This window comes from Dromaius novaehollandiae, chromosome 3 (genome assembly GCF_036370855.1).
Source record: "Dromaius novaehollandiae isolate bDroNov1 chromosome 3, bDroNov1.hap1, whole genome shotgun sequence".
In the NCBI taxonomy this organism is placed as follows: domain Eukaryota; kingdom Metazoa; phylum Chordata; class Aves; order Casuariiformes; family Dromaiidae; genus Dromaius; species Dromaius novaehollandiae.
In genome coordinates this window covers 17,668,914-17,689,141 of record NC_088100.1, presented here as the reverse complement: position 1 = coordinate 17,689,141, position 20,228 = coordinate 17,668,914, and the positions used below count along the sequence as shown (strand labels likewise).

The following is a 20,228-nucleotide window of genomic DNA, read 5'->3' as shown; positions in this document are numbered from 1 at the left end:
GCGCTAGTCTTATATTTGCATTAGGTGCTGTTAATTATGCTGTCATGCAGTTACTTTTGCACTGGAAAAAAAAATTGTATTAATACTGAGAGACAACGCAGAGAATTTTAAAGGTGGTATACTACATGCTAGAGAGCATAGAGTGAAAACCACAGGGTATAGTCTGGCAGCCTCTATATAGAAATAATTTTATAGTATTTCAAGAGAAAATGAATGTTATCATTAGGCACTGTGTTTGCATGTGAGAACTGGCAAATGAAACTGAAAGGTTAACTGTGCAGAATGAATTAAATTGTTTACAAAAGAAACAACTCATCAGTGAAGAAAACTAAGCTGTAGTAATCTAATATGCTTCCACTATTATAGGTAGACATGTCTTTCATAAATCTTACTTTAATAGTATTTCTTTCAGAGGAGAGGTGATATTGATACATCTCTGCTTATCCTAATTTTAGCAGCTGATTCAGTGTTCCTGTGGGAATACGTGTGTGTTGGAGCAGGTCTGGCTGGTAGAGTGTCATCACTCTCTTGACTTCTTCCACAATCCCTCAAGTGGGTCTGGTGGTCTGCGATTCCTTGTTGTGGGCCTGTGATATATCCTAAAAGTTTCATGACTGTCATAAACTGGACAAAAGTTTGTGTGCCTCTTGTTCTCTTTCAGAAAGGCCATTTCATAATGTGTATGCTGAATATGCTTCTTAAGACATATTTTTATTATTTATTTCTGTTGAGAAGTTTCCAGAGGCTTGTTAGGACTGAGGTTTGATTGTGCTAGATTGCTATGGGCTTTTTTCTTTTCTTGGTTGATTTTTGTTCCCTAGAATTATTTGATATACTTCAAAGAAATGCTGTATGGGGAGAGATAGGACAATTTATGGCACCCAGTTGATCTATATACACACAACACAAATGTTTTCATTGTTATGGTAGAGACAGTGCTTCATATATAGGAAAAACTTACTAAATTACTTAGTTTTTCATTGTTTTATAGAGATCATAGCTGGGGTATCTGTCTGGTTCAAGCAGAGGGATTAAAAAGTCTGAAACCAAATTAGATCAATGATATGGGGATTTTTGAGCATCTGGAAAGTGTTTCATTTGTTGAAGAGAGAATTTTTGGTTATTTATGGGAATAATCAAAAAGCTTGTCATGTGCTGAATAAAAGAGCATTATGTTCTGCAAAGATTACTTCTTGTTGGCTGTGATGCTGTATAAAAGGATTTAATACTAGGAAAAGAGTACTGAAATTGAGAAATCTGCAGAAGGGAAATCCCAGCAGCCTCACTCATCCGAAGTGCTATTGTGTGATACGGGTGGAGGATCAGCCTCTCCAACAGCTGGACTCCAAACTGTAAAGGGCTTCTAGAGAAAGGTCTCTGCAGATAGAAGACCAGAGACTTTCTACGTGGGTAAAGGGCTGTTAAAGGTTTCTTGGCTATTCGAGCCAGTTGTCACTGGAACTTTATTTTCAGAAGTGAGAAGGTGTGTTCTTGAATAAATGCTACTTAATTTTACATAATGGTGTATGTTAAGATGTTGAAGCATACAACAGTAAATACATGGATATTGATATCAGGAATTAGCACAACTGGAAATGAAACAAGAATTGAATAACCAATAAGGGAGTTTTATTTACACATCCTTTGTTTAAAAAGATCCACTGTAAAGAGTAAGTGCATTAAGTCTGTTACTTTGCTTATGAGAGCTGTATTTAAAATCCACTCATTTTGTCTTTGAAAGTAGGTAGCTGCAATTTTGGTGGTGAAGTTATGAAAAGAGAAGGAAAATTGGGATTATATTTCTCTGTATAAAAATAGATGACTGTAGGAGGTGGATATGGGTTTTGCAGAAATAGTTGATGTAAGCGATCTCCATTCTCTTCTCTTAGCAAAAAGGTTTTCTTATTTAAAAAAAATGCTTGATGTTCCCTCCTGCTTAAGTATATGTTGCATTTCCAACTTTATGTAGGGAGGGAAGCATGTGGAAATTGAATGATTAATATACAGATACAGTACCTTATTTTGTTCAGTGTGCAACAGTATCATGTAGTGAATTGTATTAATGACTAACATTTTGTAGACTCTGAAACTCTGATTTGAGATTTCACTGATACAAGTGTTTTTTTAGAGGATTCTGATTTTTAGGGTTTTCTTTTTTATAGAAGAGTCATTGTGCTTGTGCTCAGGTGTGTTTGTGTATACAACATACAATTTCAAATTCTCCCATCTTTTACTGTAACAATTGAATTACCTTTTTCTTACCAATAGTAATTTATCAAATCAGTGGTATTAGCCCTTTCCGCTATGCATACCCTTAGCTATGTGTGCAATAGTTTAGAGCGTAAATGTTTGCTACGTTTTTCTGCCAGATAGACCACTGCTTGTTCAAACAGATTGCGTTGGCATTGTGCCCACAAGAACCACAAACCCAGATGCCGGAGAAATAATGCTTTTGTGGAAGGGGACTTTGCAGAGACAGTTCTGCCAAAAACTCCCTCCTTTTTATTGCATGTCTGTCTCTGTACTTTCACAGTCTCTTAAGTAGACAGGTCTCAAGCCTAAGAGCTTATTTATATAAATTACCTGTCATAGCTATTGTAGAATATAATACTCTGGAACATTTCTTCACATATACACTGTAACTGAAGTAATTAGTCAAAAATAGTTTGTTTTGTTTAGTTTTTTTTGTTCTGCAAGAGTGTGTTCACAATCTGGAATGCCTTGCCCCAGGCTGTGCCCATCAGTTTTGTTTCACCATTTGTATCGATCTCTTTTTAAACATGCTAGGTGATCAGTGGACAGAAATTGGAGAGGTTTTTAGGAAAGGAAAAGAAGCTAATTCATGGAGGGAGGAAATGAAGACATAAAATAAGAAAGAAAAAAAATTTTTGGAGTGGGAAGACAAAATTTAGGAAGATTTTTTTTTTTTTTTGTAACCACCTTCTACAAGAGAAAAGTAAATTGAAGCCAGTAGTGCAGACAGTTCATTTCTGATAGAAAAATAACAAACTAAGACAGCACGTCTGTGGATGCCTCTTGTCTTTTGAGTCACAGAGGAGCAATTACACCAAGTATGAGATAAGCTGTGAAGAGACACCAGAAAGGCCAAAAGATTGTGCTTGCTGGTAAGGTACGAGTATTCAGTACTTGCTATTGCAACGTTATAAGAAGGACCAGTCCAGTTAAGCACTGGACCCAGTTCTTGCTCTGCCTCTTCACAGTCATTATTTGATCACTTCTCTTTTCCTTACTAACTGCCCAGGTTTCTTCCTGCATCCTTTTGTCTTTGGAAGGGCTCTTGCTATTTGTGTTCAACCTTTGCAGCAGCCACTGGCACTACTGCTTACCCTGAAATACTGGAATGTGTAAAATATGAAAGAATTTATGGTTATTGGATAGGCCTGATATTTTAATGCAAATTACTAAAATCGAGAGTGAGAGTAGGTTTCATTTTAAAGGTATAATGGTGAAGATCATTGTTTGTATTGAATCTGGAGTTACTATGTTAAATTTGATTTGTGTCTTTGTCGATAGATGTACAGTATGGGGGGAAAAAAACACATGGGATCCTGTCTTGAGGTTTATTTCAAATGACTTGAGGATTTATTTGCCACAGTGCAGTTACTCTTTTTGCAGTAGGTCCAAGTGATTGTGTTTGTCCCAGTGAGCCCTTTATTTTGAAAAAAAAAAAAACCCAGCTACCCTGCGACTGTTCACAAATTCAGATCCAGTTCTGCAAACACTTTCAGCAAAAAACCCATCCAAATAAACAGATATGTGGAAACAATTAATTTTAGCTTTCTAAAATGAAACTTTTGTGAATGAGAAGAGAGGAATGTATAAGAGACTTTTAAGTGTTTTAAATAAAAAAAAAAAGTGATGATGACAGCCTCTTCCTTCCCCCTCTTCCCTCACTTCTTCCCCAGTACCCTGCAGCGCTGTTGTGAGCGCACTCCTACTGGGTTGGGAGAAGTCGAGTTTCGTTTTATCTTTCCATTGTCTGGAGTCAGCAAACTTGCATCTCCTGTCTCTCTGGGGAATAGTCCACTGGGCTACATGGTATTTTCTGCTTGAGGGTTTCTCAGTCTTTCCTTTTGAGACTGATTGCTTGAAGCTGGGAGATTATCTGAGGGCAGGATCACTCGGTGAATTTTTTTTTCTTTTGTTGCTACCCTAAACATCTGTTGTTGGCCATTACTGAGATAGAGTATCGGGCTAAAAGGATTGTTGGTCTGAGCTAGTATGGCAGTTTTTCTGTTTCTCTTTGTCTAAATAATTATCTTCTGGGCTGCAAAGGAATAAGGCACTGATATAAGGGCACTTGCATAATATATAGAGAAATCCAGACTTTCGCTGTAAGTTGGGCATAAAAGATGTTTCTGTGTTTCTTCATTTCCATGTGAATCTGTAACCAGTGGAGCACAGGGACTGTCAATTTATGCTGCTACTGCCCTGTTTTTCCCTATACCCCTTGCTTCTGTAAAAGGTGCCAAAGTCATGTTCAGGATGTTTAATTACTCAATTTCTGCCTTTTTGCTTTGTTCTCCCCAAAGTAAATAAAAATAGAACAGGTTATTTTCCCCCCACTCTACTGAAAAGAGCAAATAATACATTTGTGTTTCAGGCCTGCCTGGGATTTATGAAATAGATTTATTAATCTGCACCACCCCATTTCCAGCCCCTTCCATCCTGCTAATTGCACAGAGCTGTCGAGGCAATACAGATTTTTGGGTTGATACTAGTTGTGAGGCTCTTTTTTTGTGAAGCAACAATCAAGTGTTTGAATGTTTTCTTTCCCACTGGGCTGGAATCCTCCTAGGCAATGTGAAATGGACTTGAACAGTGTTTAAGTATCCTGGCAGATTGTGGCTTATGGATTAGGATGTATAACAGCATTTCAGGAAGTTTCAGTAACCTCGGCCTGATTTCTTCCTGGTAAGATATGTTTGGTTCTAATTAGTCGGCACATTTTATTGTTCAGACTAGAAAGCTTTGAAGCAGTTAAAATGGAAATTGGCCTTTGGCAAGTGAAAATGGACCTTGTTCCTATGTGAGGAAAAAAGCTTTGCTGCTGATCTGTGGGAGTTCAGTGAGTCCTCCTCTCCCTACTGCAGTGTTCATTTTTAAAAGAAGCTGTGTTTTCTCTTTATTTTGGTATGTTTTTCCCCCCTCTAATACACTTATTACTGAAATGTCTGTTGCTAAATTCTAGCGAGGCAATGCAGAACTTCTTTAAACTTTGTATAGTGATTTGAATTGCTTCTTTTGCAGTCAATATATATGGGCCTCAGAAGGGCATTTACTTCATTACTGTTATTTTGCAATTCTCAGAGCCTGTAGCACTCTGTATACCAAACACTCGTATTAATGAATACAAAATGTCAAATATACATTAGCAATGTGTCCAAACTGTAGTTGGAATGGGTGCCGTAATTTTAACAATAACTAGCTAGAAAAAACAATATGAATTCTAGTTTTAAAAAAAATGACACATTGTGGGTAATTTTAGTTGTTTTTCTGGTTTATGTGATCATGTATGGGAGCTGAAGAGAGGGAGAAACTAACTGAGTATACAGCAAGAAAAATGAAAAATTTCAAATAAACATCAGATTTTTCAGTTGTAGCAAACAAACTTGGATGTCTTTTATAATCTTTTCCGCTGTATATTCCTTGTAGGTTGTAAGGTTTTCAAACTAAATCATTTTGCTATGCCTTTTTAACAGAAATTAGATATTCATTTTGAAGAATACTGATATGAGCACCAAGTCTGATGATTAATTTCCTAGGGTTCATTTATTATAATCCAGTATTGCCATTTATTTAGAAGTCTTGAAATTAATGTCAAGAGAACAAAAACAACACCATGTTAATGATAGCATATTTGTCTTAGACTTTAGAAATTTGTTTCTCAAACACTGTGATCTCTAGATATGCAACAGTAACACCACATAGATTTTGATATAAAAATAGATTTACCTGAAAAATGGTCCCCAAGATTAGCATTAGAAATTCTATTGTTTCTCACATAGAAGAAAATTTAATAGAAGTCCTAAGAAACACTGTGTTCAGAGCAATATTGGACTGACAAGGGGATGATCAAGAAGGTCGCATTAACCTTGAGTTTGTGATTTAGTTCATAGTGCATATCATCAATTCTACAATGATGTAACTTCTATTCTAATGTACTATATGTATAGAATTTGTTTTTTTCAAGGCATTTACAGAAACTATTTTTAACAAGAGGGAAGTCTGAGCACTCACCAGCACAAATTGAGTGGGAGCATGAAACTAATTTATATGGCCTCTTTGAGTATATTGTGCTGAAATACAGTTGCCAAAATAAACAGTCTTGCAATAGAGAGAGGGGTTTTTTGAGTCAAAACTGGAAACATTAAATGAGAGGACAAAACGATCCCGCCATATGAATTATGTGGTTACTTTTCTTCTGGTTCAGAGGTTTACTGGGCATTTTAGATGAGTAAAAAGAAATATTAGAATGTGCAACATCAGAAGCCATTTTAAATTTCATTACTTCTGGCGCTATACTGAAAGTGCATGGAGCAGCTGAATTAGGGGAGGGTAGCGTTTTGGCACATGTATGTGTGCATGGATGTAGTATGCGTATATTTATGGAATTGAAATACAAGATTAAAATTGGAAATATGATAAAGCTGTATTTAAACTGATTACTAAGTGCTAAGAATTGGTTGAAGAAAAGAAAGAGAAAATATTAAGAATAGTACTAAAGAGAAAGAGTAACATTTTTTGATTTTATGCTGGAGCGACTCTTTTGAAATCACTGGTTGTGAATGGAGTCCAATGTCTATCATTTAAACAAAAAGCAAGCAGTGCAAAGCCCCCCTCTCCATTTTTTGGTCTACAGGTGAGGCTAAAATACATAATTAGAGATGCATAGTTTTTCAGTATTTTATCAGTCACTCTTCCATACAGCATTGTCGAAATATTTTACAAAAGAACACAGGGTTAGAAGAAACTTCCTATGGGAGCAAGTCTGATTCCTTACCGCCATAGGCACCCACATATTATCTTTCAAAAATGTGTTTGGGTTCCTCTTAAAAATGGCTAAACTTTTTCTTACCCTTTATTTGGAAGGCTTTCCAGAATCAGACTTGTTTTTCCCAATTTCTAGCTACAGTTCATTCAGCTTAAATGCTTCTTGGTGTTCACACCTTTTTCTTTTTATCTCTTTGTTACCAGCAGTAAGGAGTTCAGGTATGACCCTTTCCATTCAGGAGAGACCAGGCTACAACCTGTCTGTCAAGACACAGGTTTATTTAACTAAGCAAGCATGGCATACGGGCAACCAGCATCATATTGTCCAAACATATCCTATGGATCATTAGTTTCCTAGGTGAGATATGGCCCACATGTCCTTGGGTTACTGGAGATCATGAGATTCTTCTCAGAAAGGTGGCTTGTTCTGCCTACTTTTCAGGCAAATCTTCTCCTTCTTTATGTTTAATCCTTATTGCGTAATGGACATGTGCTGATTCCCTTTAGCTATCTGGATGCTCTAGCTGATTTTGTTTGCCACAGCTTATTCCTAGTAATCTAATTTCAAAACTGTAGCAATGCAAGAAAAACTTTTTATTCCATTCCTTATTTCACATCTTGATAGATGAAAGCATCGCCTATATTGCATCCCATTTTCTGAGTGTAATCCTTCTGTAAGCGTTTATCAGCATCAAACGTCCAGTGGTTCAGAGGGACCCATGTAAGCTGGTAAGATCAAGGCTTTGGACCCACACCTTTTTTGCATTTTTTGTATTTTTTAATAGAGTGAGAGCATTTCAAAGAATATGTAACGTTCAGTAACTTCTTTTGTTTCCTTGTGAATGAGATCTGTTATATGGTCATATTTTTGTTTTTCATAGCTGTATCACCTTGGCACTTTGTGGTCATTCTGCAGTCATCTGGTAAATGAAAATCCCTATCCTCTTTATTTTTTTCTGACTGATCTCCCGGTTCATGTATGTATTTTGTCCTTGGATAGATGACCTTGCACTCTTCACCAATTCTTCCCAATATCATTAATCATACCAACTAATAGCAATAAATCCCCCGTATTCTTAAAGAATGAAGCATCATTTATTTTTGTGACAATTTGTTCATTTTGTTGATTTCAATATTCTTTTAAGTTTCATGAGCAAATACAAATTCCAGAAATACTGTAAGTCATAAACTACTTCAAATCCTCACTCCAATTTTTTTTTTTTTTGAGTGGGAGAGGGAAGAAATAACATGTCGAGTCCATGTTGGCTTGACACAAAAGCAGGACAGCTTGCTAATGGGAGAATTTTTCTGTGTTTTCCATGGATTTGAACAGGATCATCTACCTGAACAGAAGCTGAACCAAGTCCTCAGCAACAAAGCCAGTGTCTTCTCAAAGCGATATTTAGCCTGGTTCAGTCGCGTTGGTTCCCTGGATGTTTCAGATCAGCAGCATTCTGCAAACTCTGTGCTCAGCTGTCACTTCAAAAAGGTGGTACCAGTTTCCAGACAAACTGGACTTGCAAAGCCTGTTTTTGATGTGGCTGATGGATATCTGAAAAACATTGAGATTAATGTAGTAAAAAAAGATTAAAAAGAAAAAAGAAAAAACAGCTGGTGGAGCTAACAGGATAATAAAAGCATTTGCTTCACTCACACAGCCATTTGTCTGATTCTTGTTCAGAAATGTTCTTCAGCAGGAGTACTCGTGTCTGCTCCTCCTGTTCATTCCTGCTTTTCTGTTGGCCTTTTGGTTATGTTGACTTGTATTAAGGGGCTTCCTGGTAGCCAGAGTTGGAAAGTTGACCCAGCTGAAAAATAACTTCTTTTTTCCTTGTGTCATTTTAAACACAGATTGCTTCTCTGCTGCGGCTTACCACGCAGCCCCACAAACACTTGTACTGGCACTACTCAAAGGCAGGAAGGGGAAGAAGGGACGACCCAAGTAAGCCTACCCCAGCCGCCCAAAAAGTATTCATCAAATTATGGCCTTAGGGTTTGGTCGCTGTGTTGTCCTCAGTACTGTCTGTGGGTTTTTTTTTCTTGTCATCCTTGCTTTCAATTTTTATGTGAACCAGCTGGCTGAGATAGCTAGAGATCGGATTTGCAGTCGCCAGTATGTTAGTGACACTAGCTATTGTTCTTGCTGGACCCTGGCTGTGCTCTGTCTTATGCTTTTGTTTTTCTACTCCCTAATCCCAGTGAAATCAGGAGTTGGCTGAGGGATTTTGGCAAACCAAAATGATGACTTTGGTTGGGGGAGAGGAAAAAGCTGCTGCCTTGTTGACAGTCTGTGCTTTCTGACTGAGGCAGTTGGGGCAGACTTCTTGAAGGTGTCTGTCCAGAAGCCTTACCTCAGGAGTATGAGGGGTTCATAATTCATCTCATACATTCATCCTTCAAACAATTTTCTTTTTTGAAGAAATACTGTCTTTTTTTGAAGAGGTACTGTGTCTTTTTTCCAGAACTGAGTTGCAGAGATTAAATAATTTATTAGCAGCACACACAAATCTGAGAGTCGGCAGGGAACCGGATCTGTAACTTTTAAGTCTCTGGCCATCCTCCTTCTCTTTTGAACCGCTATTTGTAATGCTTGTAATCGGAAACGTTCCTTTCTCTTGGTCTCCAAGAGAGTAATAGCCCTCTGATGTGGGCTTTGATAAAATTATTGTTCCTTTGTAGTCAGCTGATCAGGTGAGTGCTTTTCTGAGGTTATTCTCCGCGATCACCTTTGCACACAGTGAAGCAGTTTGCTTAGCATACTTCCATCCAGATGGGTCATTACTCAACCTTTGAGATTGCACTGTCTACAGGTTTGTTTTAATGGGTGCAGTTCAAATTGCTGAACTGGATGAATAAAGCTCTATATGGCTTTTATAGGCTTTCTTAGGGATTTTTCCCTTGCTCTGTACTTCAGAACCGCAGGCAGGAAGGGCTCTGCACTTCTCCTGCCAATATACTTCTGATGTGAACTCTTAAGACACTGGAAGTAAAACTTATGCTGGGTATAGTAGTACCTTGACACTGTAACGTTAATGTTAAGGCAGCATCTAACTCTGGTTTCCATGGAATGCTGCAAAGATTTTTCCCAGCTATTTGTGATCTGAATGAATTCAGTTTAAGAATACTGTCTTAAATATGATTGATAATCTTTGTTTTTACATCCAGCATGTTAAAATAATCAGAAAGAGTCCTAGGAACTAACTTTTATGTATTGCTTGACTGGTACAAATGATTAGCAATAAAACAACAGTAGGTCAGATTCATTGCTGGTGCAATTTACTGAAATCTTTTGAATGAAAGCAGGAATTAATTTGGTGCTTTTTTTTTTTTTTTTTTTTTTTTTTTTTTTTTTTAGCATGTATCATACTAAGCAGCTTTTGATGTAATATAATCTGTAGTTTTCAGTATTGTTCTTCAGTAAGGACTAAAGACATCACCACCTCTGGAACTCATATTTAAATTTTCTTGCAATTTCTTTTTTTTTCTCTCCCTTTTTTAAACTTCATTTAGATAACCATAATTCTGCTTCTCTGTTACGGAACAATTTTACATTTTTGGTCTGCTCATATTTCACTTAAATTTAGTAATGGTTGCTTGCTTCCACTTTTTTTGCTTGAAAGGAATTGGTTTTAAGTGCTTGAATATTCTGGACAGGACTTAAACTTGAATTTTATGTTGTGTTGGTGAAAGCTTTGCATAGCAATAAAATGTGTGAAAGACTAAGTTGTATTTTTGAGGGATGTGCAATCTATTTTGTTCAGCACAGAGGTCAGAAAATTCATATGGCTTGGAGTGCAATTAATTAAATTATCCATGAAAACCAAAATTAAATTTCTTTATTTAATATTCTGCCTGGGGAAGTGACATTGCTTATTTCTTCAGCAATGTCAAAACATATAATGGATTGAAACTGTTTTAAGCTCCTTTAATAATTTAACATAGGAAAAAGATTGTGTAAATGCTTTCATTTTGGAATATTAAGCTATTAATAAAACTGGATGATGCTTGGTATAAGGGATGCTGATTATCAGCAAAAGAGGGAAGATGTATCTTTGTGGACTAGTGGTTGGGATAGGTTATATGGATGGGGGTGGGAATGACGGGCAAGTAATTTATTAATTACAGATATAAAATTAATTAAGATAATAGTGTTATAATTACAGAAAGTTTCCAGAGCACAGACTCAGCAGAGGTTGAACTAGTATTTCACATTAATCTTTCTCTTGTTTTAGGCTCTGGATGTTGACCGAACTGTTCTCTATAAAATGAAGAAATCTGTCAAAGCTATAAATCTATCTGGTCTGGGTGAGTAGATCATAATTTCTGGTAGTCTTTGTCAGTAAAATTGGAGGATTTGAACAGTGAATGATTTTAGCGAATCAGAAATGGTTATATGGTAACTCTGAGAAAAGAAAAATTTGCATTTTAAATAGCAGTCTCAAACCAGCTGCATTACAGTGAGCTCAGTAAGGACCAAATTTTGTGAGGCAGCTGAATGTAGCTATCTAGCTTACTGCTACCAAACAGGGAAGTTATGCTCTACTCAGATCTGGGCTGTGTGCTCCTTCTGCCACCCCTGGTGGTCGACAGATCCCTAGATGAGATTTTTAGCTCACATAAAGCTATACATCAATCAATTTACATGGAGTTAGATGAGTGCCTGAAATGGGAAGGCATTTAGATTGCCTTTAGATTTAGATGATTTAGAGTTGGGGACAAGAGAGGTGTGAAATTACCATTTTTGGCAGCAATTAGAAGTTACATTGGCTCTGCTGCCTTGTGAAACCTCAGCATTGCTGGTGACTTCCGGCTATGTATGCTGAGAACTTCACAACAAGAGAAAGTTGATGAGGTGCCATTTTTTATTGTCATGACACACAAAATCAGATATTTCTCTGACAGGGAGGATAAAAATACAAAGAACCATTACTGTGTGCATTTTTGTTTGTGCTTCGGTCTCATGGAGTTTTGTATGTTTATCTTCTTTGACAAAATAAATGAAGCTTTTGTTTTTGTGGATCAGCAGCAATAAGAAACAGCATTTCATTGGCTTTTGTTCCCACTTTGCAGTTCATAGCAATTAGCGCTAACAAAACCTATATTATATGCAAAGTAGATAGGGCTGACAAAATCTTGGAAAACCACCAATATCTGACAGAACTTGTGAGCATGTTGGTGTTCAGATAAAAAAATTATAACAAGAAGTTTTGTTGTGGTATAATTCTTACCAGCTTTATTGAAAGGAAGTTCCTGCTTGCCTAAACTAATGAAGCTGTTATCTTTGGATTGTGCAGGGCCTAGTTTAAGATTCAGCTGGAGCTGTGTCATCTTTTACATATTTGTTTGGCACTCTTTATTCTGGCATTTTCTAATTTTTGGGTGCTTGACTATGCCTCTTAATCAGTGTTCTTGTTAGAACATTGTAGAAATTCACTACATTTTCTCATTAAAATCACTGCCGTGTGTGATTTTTAAATTTCATGATGCCCAATCTTGACAATAAAGGTTTGAAGGCATCTTTTCCTCCAGCAGAAATATCACTAACCTAGCCACTTACCAGAACTTCAGGTTTATTTCCACAAAACAAAATTGTGGCCCTGCACTCATAAGGACACAGTTATTGTTTTCTTTAGTATAGGTTCCGTGTGTGCTAAGTATACCTGTTCTGGGTTTTCGTGTGTGTGAATTTAGAAACCATTATGGAGGATTGGATAGTGACCCCAGTTTGTACATTATTTAGTTTCTTACTCAACCCCCCCACAAAAAACCCTCAAGCCCCTAAGCAAACCTTGCTCAGATTTTATTTGGATAGATTCCAAATCTTCTGTTTGTAGGAAAACTTCCAAAATTCATCAGGAAGGGCAAGAACAACATTTTTGGGAGGTTCCATTCAGGTTTGTTAGAAAGTATGAAAAAATACAATTTCCTCTCCTTCAGAAGGACTTCTGGAGCGCCAGTTCAATTAATTATATTGCTATAACTACCATAAATGTTCTGCATAGAGAATATCTCAGAACTGCTGTTGAACTGCTGTTTTTTCATCTGGTATGTAGATCCAGAAGCAGAGTCCCAGTTTTGGGGGATACTGTGCAGAATAGAAAGCTCTTGTTTGCTAGAGGAAAAAGTGTGGTTCAACGGCTGATTGCCCCTCTGGCTACAATTAGCGGTAGTAGCCTGTTCACCTTCTTTTCTCACAGTAGCAACCTTCTTTTGTTCTTACATGAATTATGCCCTAACCTCCACCCTGACCTATGATTAAATAAAGCTAAGCTAGATGCAGAAAGCAGTATGGAAATAATTCATGTTAATGAGTAGCTGGAGTGGAGTTGTGTCCTGCCAAAGCCTGTTTTGTGCTGTCTGTGCCGGTTCATTCAAAGCTTGTTCAGTTTTATGTATGTCACACGATAGTATTAGATGTACATCCTTACTGCATCCTATAGCTCAAATAGTAGAAGGTTTGGTAAGTGCTCAGCTGCTGCTGTTGATGTTGAAGAGAAATAGTTATGCTAGCATACAGTTAGTTATGCTAGTGCTTGGTTTTTAGATAGTTTGCATGTAGTTATTCAATCTTCCTTAGGCTCCAAATTCAAGCACTCAAGGTGGAAACCTCTAGAATTAATGCTGTTTATGTAATTTGGATTCTGCACATACATCATGACAGTCTTTAATTACATGATGTTATACTACTACTCCACGGGATTTTAGTCTAATTTGATGGAAATTAAGGAGAATTTGTAGCTACTTGAGAAGTAAAGTTCCTGAATGGCTTTCTAAATAAAATTGATGGGGGATGTGAACAGGCAGGCTTGTTTGGAAGTTGGCATTCGATAGGTTTATCAAACAGGTTGTAACTAAATCTCAGAAATACTGAGAAAGGACATTGCAGCATGAATCCTTTGGACATCAAATGTATTAATGTATACCAATGGACTTAAAATGAAACTGGATCGTTACTTGTTTGAACTAACAGATTAATCCTCTCTAAATAATCTTCAGGGCTTCTACTAGTCTCAGGTAAGGGCCAAGATTCTTTGTTCCCAGGTGTACGTATTTTGGTTTCTAGGGAGTGCTTTTTTCTGACTTCCTTTGAAGCTTTAGAAATTGGGCACAGCTAGAATGAGAACTAGGCAGCATAATGCATAATTTGATGTTGACTTGCTCAGGTGCCAGGTTGGTGTACCTTGCCCAGGCTTAATTTAGTCACTAGCTTGGGTTCAGGAAGAATTTTTTTTCTTCCCCGGATCAAACTGATAGAGACTTTTTTTGTCTGTCTACACTAGCAAGTAACTCAGTGTACTGGGAGTGAATCAGTATCTAAAAGTAGTTAAGGAGGAGGTCCCTCAGATCTCTGTTGTATTTGAATCAAGGGAGCCTACATTTCATCTCATCCCCTGAGCTGCATATCCACACAACGCATGTAGTTCAAAGCTTTCTGAAGAGCAAAACTGTTAGGTGTGCGCTGGATGACTTGTGGTGGTGCAGCCTACACAGTGATTCAGAACCTACAGTCTCCATCAAGCACTGCGGCACTTCAGTGATAGAGCTTTTGCGTTAATTGTATCAGAAAAGAATCAAGCTTCCATGAACCAAGACTGCTTACCAGTGGTAAATGGAGACTGGTTGGATTTGCTTCAGATCCTCACTACTGAATCGGAGGGCTAACACAAATACAGGTTTTGTCCTCTTCTGTAATGTTGTGTGTAGTCTGTTTCCTAGGATGACCTAAGCGTCATCTTTGATGTTTTTCCTGCTACTGTAGGGATCCAGGACTCTGGCCATGCACTTGATCCCTTCTTTTTCTTTGCTCAGCACACAGCATTTGCAATTTGAGAGTTTTATAAAAGACAAAGTTCATTATAGGAGTTGGGAATTGTTATGTGGTCCCCAGTATGGTGCGGAAATATTGTGGCTCTTTCTAAACTGGATACTTCTCAGATGATTGTCTTGTTCTGATGACACAGGTTGTCCTGTGTATAGTAGATATAGGTAGATATATACAAGCCAGACTTAGTAAGATAAATTATACCTGTAGCATGACAGTGTCAAAATCTAAATAATAATTGCTGTTGACAAGTGAATGTTGTTAGCAAGAAATTATATGATTTTTTTAAAAAATTCATTCCATAACTTTTGTAATCCCTTATCTACTGACAATATTTTCATGTTTTGCTCTTTTTGAAGCTCATGTGGAAAATGAAGAACAGTACACACAAGCACTGGAAAAATTTGGAGGCAACTGTGTTTGCAGGGATGACCCAGATTTGGGAACAGCATTTTTAAAATTTTCTGTGTTTACAAAGGAGTTAACTGCACTCTTCAAAAATTTGGTAAGAATTACCTAGAGGAAAAAAAAATGTTAAAATTGTAATGCTATTACAAAGGATAATATAGACTGCTCCCATATGTTTAATTAACTTTCTGAACTACAGGAACTCTTCATGTTGAGGACAATTTGTGTTTTGGTGGCCACTGTTTTTTAAAAAGAAAATCTTGGCTTAAGGAAATGTGTCATGCCTTGGCCTTTCCCCTTTCAAAACTCAAAAAAATACCCCAAAAAACCAAACCCACCCTCCTGCAATTCCCACAGCTTTATGCTTCCCACAACAAAGCATTTATAATATATATTAGAAAGTACACGTGCAAAGTTGCTTTAAAATTGTAAAAACACAGCTTGGTTTACTCTGTGTTCATGTTTCTTTTACTCTGCTTTTTCACACTTTCCACTTGTATTTGTCAAGAGGGATTTTAGTGTTCCTTGAAGAGAGAATTTCTTGCTTCTCAGAGAAGAGAGTCAGGAAAAAGAAGTCAAATGTAATGCTATAATGACAGTGGTGTCCACTAGGGACCAATCCTGCAACTGAGACCAGTGAGACTTAAAAGCATTCTTCAGTGAGCCAAATGGGATGGAGCCAAATAGAAGAACAGGAATTTTAATTATGAATGGAGAATTTTCAGCCTTGACTTCACATTAATCAGAGGGCGTAAATAGAAAAGATTCTGACTGCATCCTGCTAGCTGGACATTTCCCATGTTTGAGTAAGTCCCAAATTTACTTGGAGCCACAGAACTTTTGAACTAGGGGCGAGGGAGTGGAGATGACCCAGATTCCTATCAGCGTTTAAAAGTCTCTGCCTGCTGAAATCAATGGGATGTAAACACATTAAATGCTTTTGTGAATCTAGACCGAATGTCTGTAGTTTGCAGCCAGCTGGTCATAATCAGCTCTTTGGGGAATGTTTCCAGCTGATGTGATTTAGGGCAGTCCCATTCACTCCCTGATGCTGTCCTCTCCTTTTACCCAATCATGATATTGGTGAGAGAGAATCTATCCTAAATGTATTTATCAGCAGTGAAATGTGTTTCATATTGGTCATATTGATTTGTACAACTGCAGATACACAAATATTATCTGAGTGCTGTATCATAGGAGACATCCTTACCCTCTGTGAGTCAGTCAGTTATCCTGCTTAGTCTCCCTTACAGGGAGAGTCTACACTGCTCTTATGGGAAGGGAAATAGAAAGGGTCTTCTAATTAATACATTCTGTTGACTAAAACAACTCTCTATCGTATTTAATTGCCAAATGGTGACTTCATTAGAGAAATGGATCTGTAAAATGATGTCTAGGTGGTTTTAAAAAGCAATCTACTAAAAGCTGCACCCTCTCCCCAGAAAACCCTTTTAATGTATTGTATTCTAAGAAGATATGTAAAAGCTAAAAAAAAAAAAATTGCAGTTTTACCAAAAAACTATTTATTCTCTTAAAAATAGTAATTGCTATCTTTGCAAAATATTTTTTGAAAAGACTAACTTTTTTCCACAAACTGGAAAACAAATTAAAGACAAAATACTTGTCCAGAGGAAATGTGATGTGCTTGGACCAGTTAGACTAGTGAGAATTATGTTTCATTGGTTGCATCTTTTTATGCAAAGCTACTTATTTCTTTTTGTCTTATCCATGACATAGTCTTTTGTGTGTTTTATCAAAGAAATATTTCTAAATCTTTTTGCTGTGTTCTGCCTTCTCACTGGCAACAATGTGCTTTTGCTTTATCTTATATATATAAGAAATGGATATGTCATGATAGTAGCTGTCTTCTGTTTTTTGCAGGTTGTGGTTCTGGTTTTCTCTATTTTTGAAGTGTAAAATAATTTCATGTGGACATGAATGTGATGTTTTTTCTTATATTTCAATTGCAAAGACACCTTCTTTTGTCTTTAATACTGGCTGGTGAAGGAAAGGTCGCTGTAAGGTTCTGCTTTTACTTAATTTGCTTCATGTTGTTGAGATTTGAAGATTTTTTTCTTCTCCTGACGAGCAAGGGATAACTGAAGAAATAGAGGAACCTATTACTCCCTGAATTTGATGTGTTTTTAGGAAAATAGTTCTGTCTAAAAATAAATATGTATAAAAAAGTGAACTTCTCTATTGCTTGAAAATAACATATTTGTATACAAGGTTTATAAACTTATAAAATAATTATTAAACCAAATTATGGTTATATCTAACTTTACCTATTAAAAGTTAGTACTAATGGAATAAATTGTTTGGAACTCTGGTCACTTTGAAAATCTGTTCAGAAGTTAACTGATGTAAGTCTAGTTTTCTAAGAGATTACAAGGGAGTTGCCTAGCATAAAAAAATACTATACAGTATTTTGGAATATATACTATACAGAATTTTTGGAAATAATTTTGGATTCCTTTTTGTTATGCTCATAGCCTTACATGAAACAAGCCCCCTGCGTTCTTATGGTGTTGTGAAATACGCAACTCTGAATGCTTTAAGGATGTTGGTGGTAAAAAGCCATCCTTCTCCTCCAGTCTTTCTTTATAGCACCCAACATGCTTTGCTTGTAAATAGTTTCATTAGAAGTGTAACCAGGGACATTACAACCTGCTGTTGTTAAAAACGATTCTGAGAAGTGTTCTTTTTAAGTAGATCTATCCCTGAAGTTTCATAGAGCACTTAATTTCCACAAAAGATTTTAGCTGAAATGAGTGGGGAATGTGCAAGGAAGTGAGAGGACATGTTCAGACTGGAACAGATGCCAAAGCTATTAACACTGGCAAAGCTTTAGGGCTACTGTCAGGTTTTGCTTTGTCATATATTTTTGGTTTTGTTTCTAGAAGCTGATATGTTCTGTCAGCACTTGGCTTGGCTGGCATTTAGCACTATAGGTCTAAAGTGCTTCTGCAAAAAGATTTTCTTTAATCTTGTCTTCAGTAAGGTAAAGGAAAGCCATTATAAAGCTGTTCTACTTTAACAGAGTTTTAAATTCTTTTTTCCCTGACATTTTAAAGGTTTCCTGAAGACTTTGATCTTTTCATGGAATTATCGAGGCATCGGAGTTTTAAAATATTTCATTTTCTTGGAATCTAATTATTCAACTGTAAACTATTCAAGTTAAAGTCTTGGAGCTGCTTGGATTTTTATGTGTGTTTTGCTATGCTGCTTTTATGTGTGCACTTCTAAATAGCATAACTAACACAACATAAAACTAAAAACAATTTCTGAAGAACTCAGTTTCCTCAAATTTGAAATGATTTAAAAAATACCCATTGAAGAGGAGAAATAAATCGACAATTTCCAGGTAGCTTATATAGCACTTGCTTATAATTTTAAATACTCTGTCTTCCCAACAGATTTAGTGCCAAGTGATAAAGGTGCGAGTCTTTATATGAGAAATATTAGGACAAGGAAAGGCTCATCACAACATGCTTGCACTTCAAATATTTTTTCTTTTAAATCCTATTCTTAGACTGCTCTGCAGAGAAGAATCTGTAATTGCCTGTCATCTTCATCAATACTCCCTGTAAAGAAATTTGATTTGTGAAAATGAAGTAGCTATTTAACACATTCCATTTTCTTTAGCTGTCATTCTTCTACATATTCTTGTCCTTTTTCATTTATTTAAATTCAGTGCTAATAAAAAATGCTGCCTTAAGAGGAGCAGAATCTGGGAGGGAGCGATTCCATGTGAGAAGTTATTCTGTTGATAATCCTTGGATTTTTAGCCAGGAGAAATTTCAGAACAATAGTAACATTAATTTTCTAGCCATATGCTCCTATTTTACTTCACGTTTTTTAAATGTAAAAAGAAAGGAGATTTGTTTAAATGTAAAAGGAAACAAATAGAAAAACTGGAGGAAGTATCTTTTCTGTACTTCAACCTACAAAATTTTCTGCCCAGAATTTTCTATCCAGAATAGCAGGACAGACTAAATTTTCAGACTAACACCTTCACAAACATGTATTTTGTTTAGAACAACTCTACTTAAGTGCTTAAGATAAGCTATGTATGTATCTGTGTAAATACATATATTTATATATGTATGTATGTATGTTGGAGTTTGGAGTCTTGGATGTGAAGCTTTAGGATTTAAGTTTTGTTGCTTCTGTTTTTCACTGGTACTCACGAGGAAAGATTGGCTTAATGCTGAGAAAAATATGTAGGTGCTGGTTGACTTAGTTACGTCTTAAATTTTTGGGAGAGGATTGTTCAGAGTAAAGTATTAAGAAAGGGTTGTACAGAGTAATATTTGAAGTCAAGGAGAGGAGTTAAGGAGGGAATGCAAATGTGAGGCCTGATTTTCATTTTCAGCCTTCTAAGAAAATTATCTTTAGGAGCTGCTGAAGACAAAAAGATCCAAAAGGTATAAAAAGATTCAAATAATTAGAAAGAAATGTGAAATTTAATGTAGGGATGAAACTGGACATTGGCAATGAGATGTTAAAGTTTGTTCTTGCAGTGAGATATGAAAGTGCAATAACTGCAATGAGCCTTTTGTTGTTTGCTTTTCCTAGATGCTAGGAAAAGCAAGATGCCATAATTCCTCCTTAGATGGCCTAAGTTCAGCGCTGTCTGGGATGTTATGTTTATTTCTTTGCCAAAAAGATACTGATCCAACTGGAAGAAATTCAGAGGACAGCAACCAAAATGATCAGGGCTTGAACAGGTTGATTTATGAAGAAAGCTTGAAAGAAATGGAGGTTTATGGCTTGGCTCAAAGATAACTACATGATTGTGGAAGAGGAAAATAATAAATTGCATACAAATGGTATCTAACTGTGAAAAATTTTAGACTAAGTGTCCCAGAGAGGGCAATGGAAACCTATCACTTGGATGTTTTAACCTACATTAGAAAACGTGCAATTGGGAATTCTCCTCTGTTTGCAGGGAAGATGGGCTTAGATAACCTCAGGTCTCTTT

At 36.6% G+C, this 20,228-nt stretch overlaps 1 protein-coding gene across 4 annotated transcripts in view; it reads left to right on the top strand.

Annotated features, from left to right (window-relative positions):
• The window catches only part of ASAP2 (ArfGAP with SH3 domain, ankyrin repeat and PH domain 2), a 92,143-nt gene that overhangs the window by 14,149 nt on the left and 57,766 nt on the right, over positions 1-20,228 (top strand). For all 4 annotated transcript variants that reach the window (XM_064508477.1, XM_026097218.2, XM_026097215.2 and 1 more), the window contains exons 2-3: positions 11,247-11,319; positions 15,196-15,341. In XM_064508477.1, coding sequence (XP_064364547.1) covers positions 11,280-11,319; positions 15,196-15,341 — 186 coding nt within the window. In that variant the 5' untranslated portion in view covers positions 11,247-11,279. The remainder of the gene's footprint in view (positions 1-11,246; positions 11,320-15,195; positions 15,342-20,228) is intronic.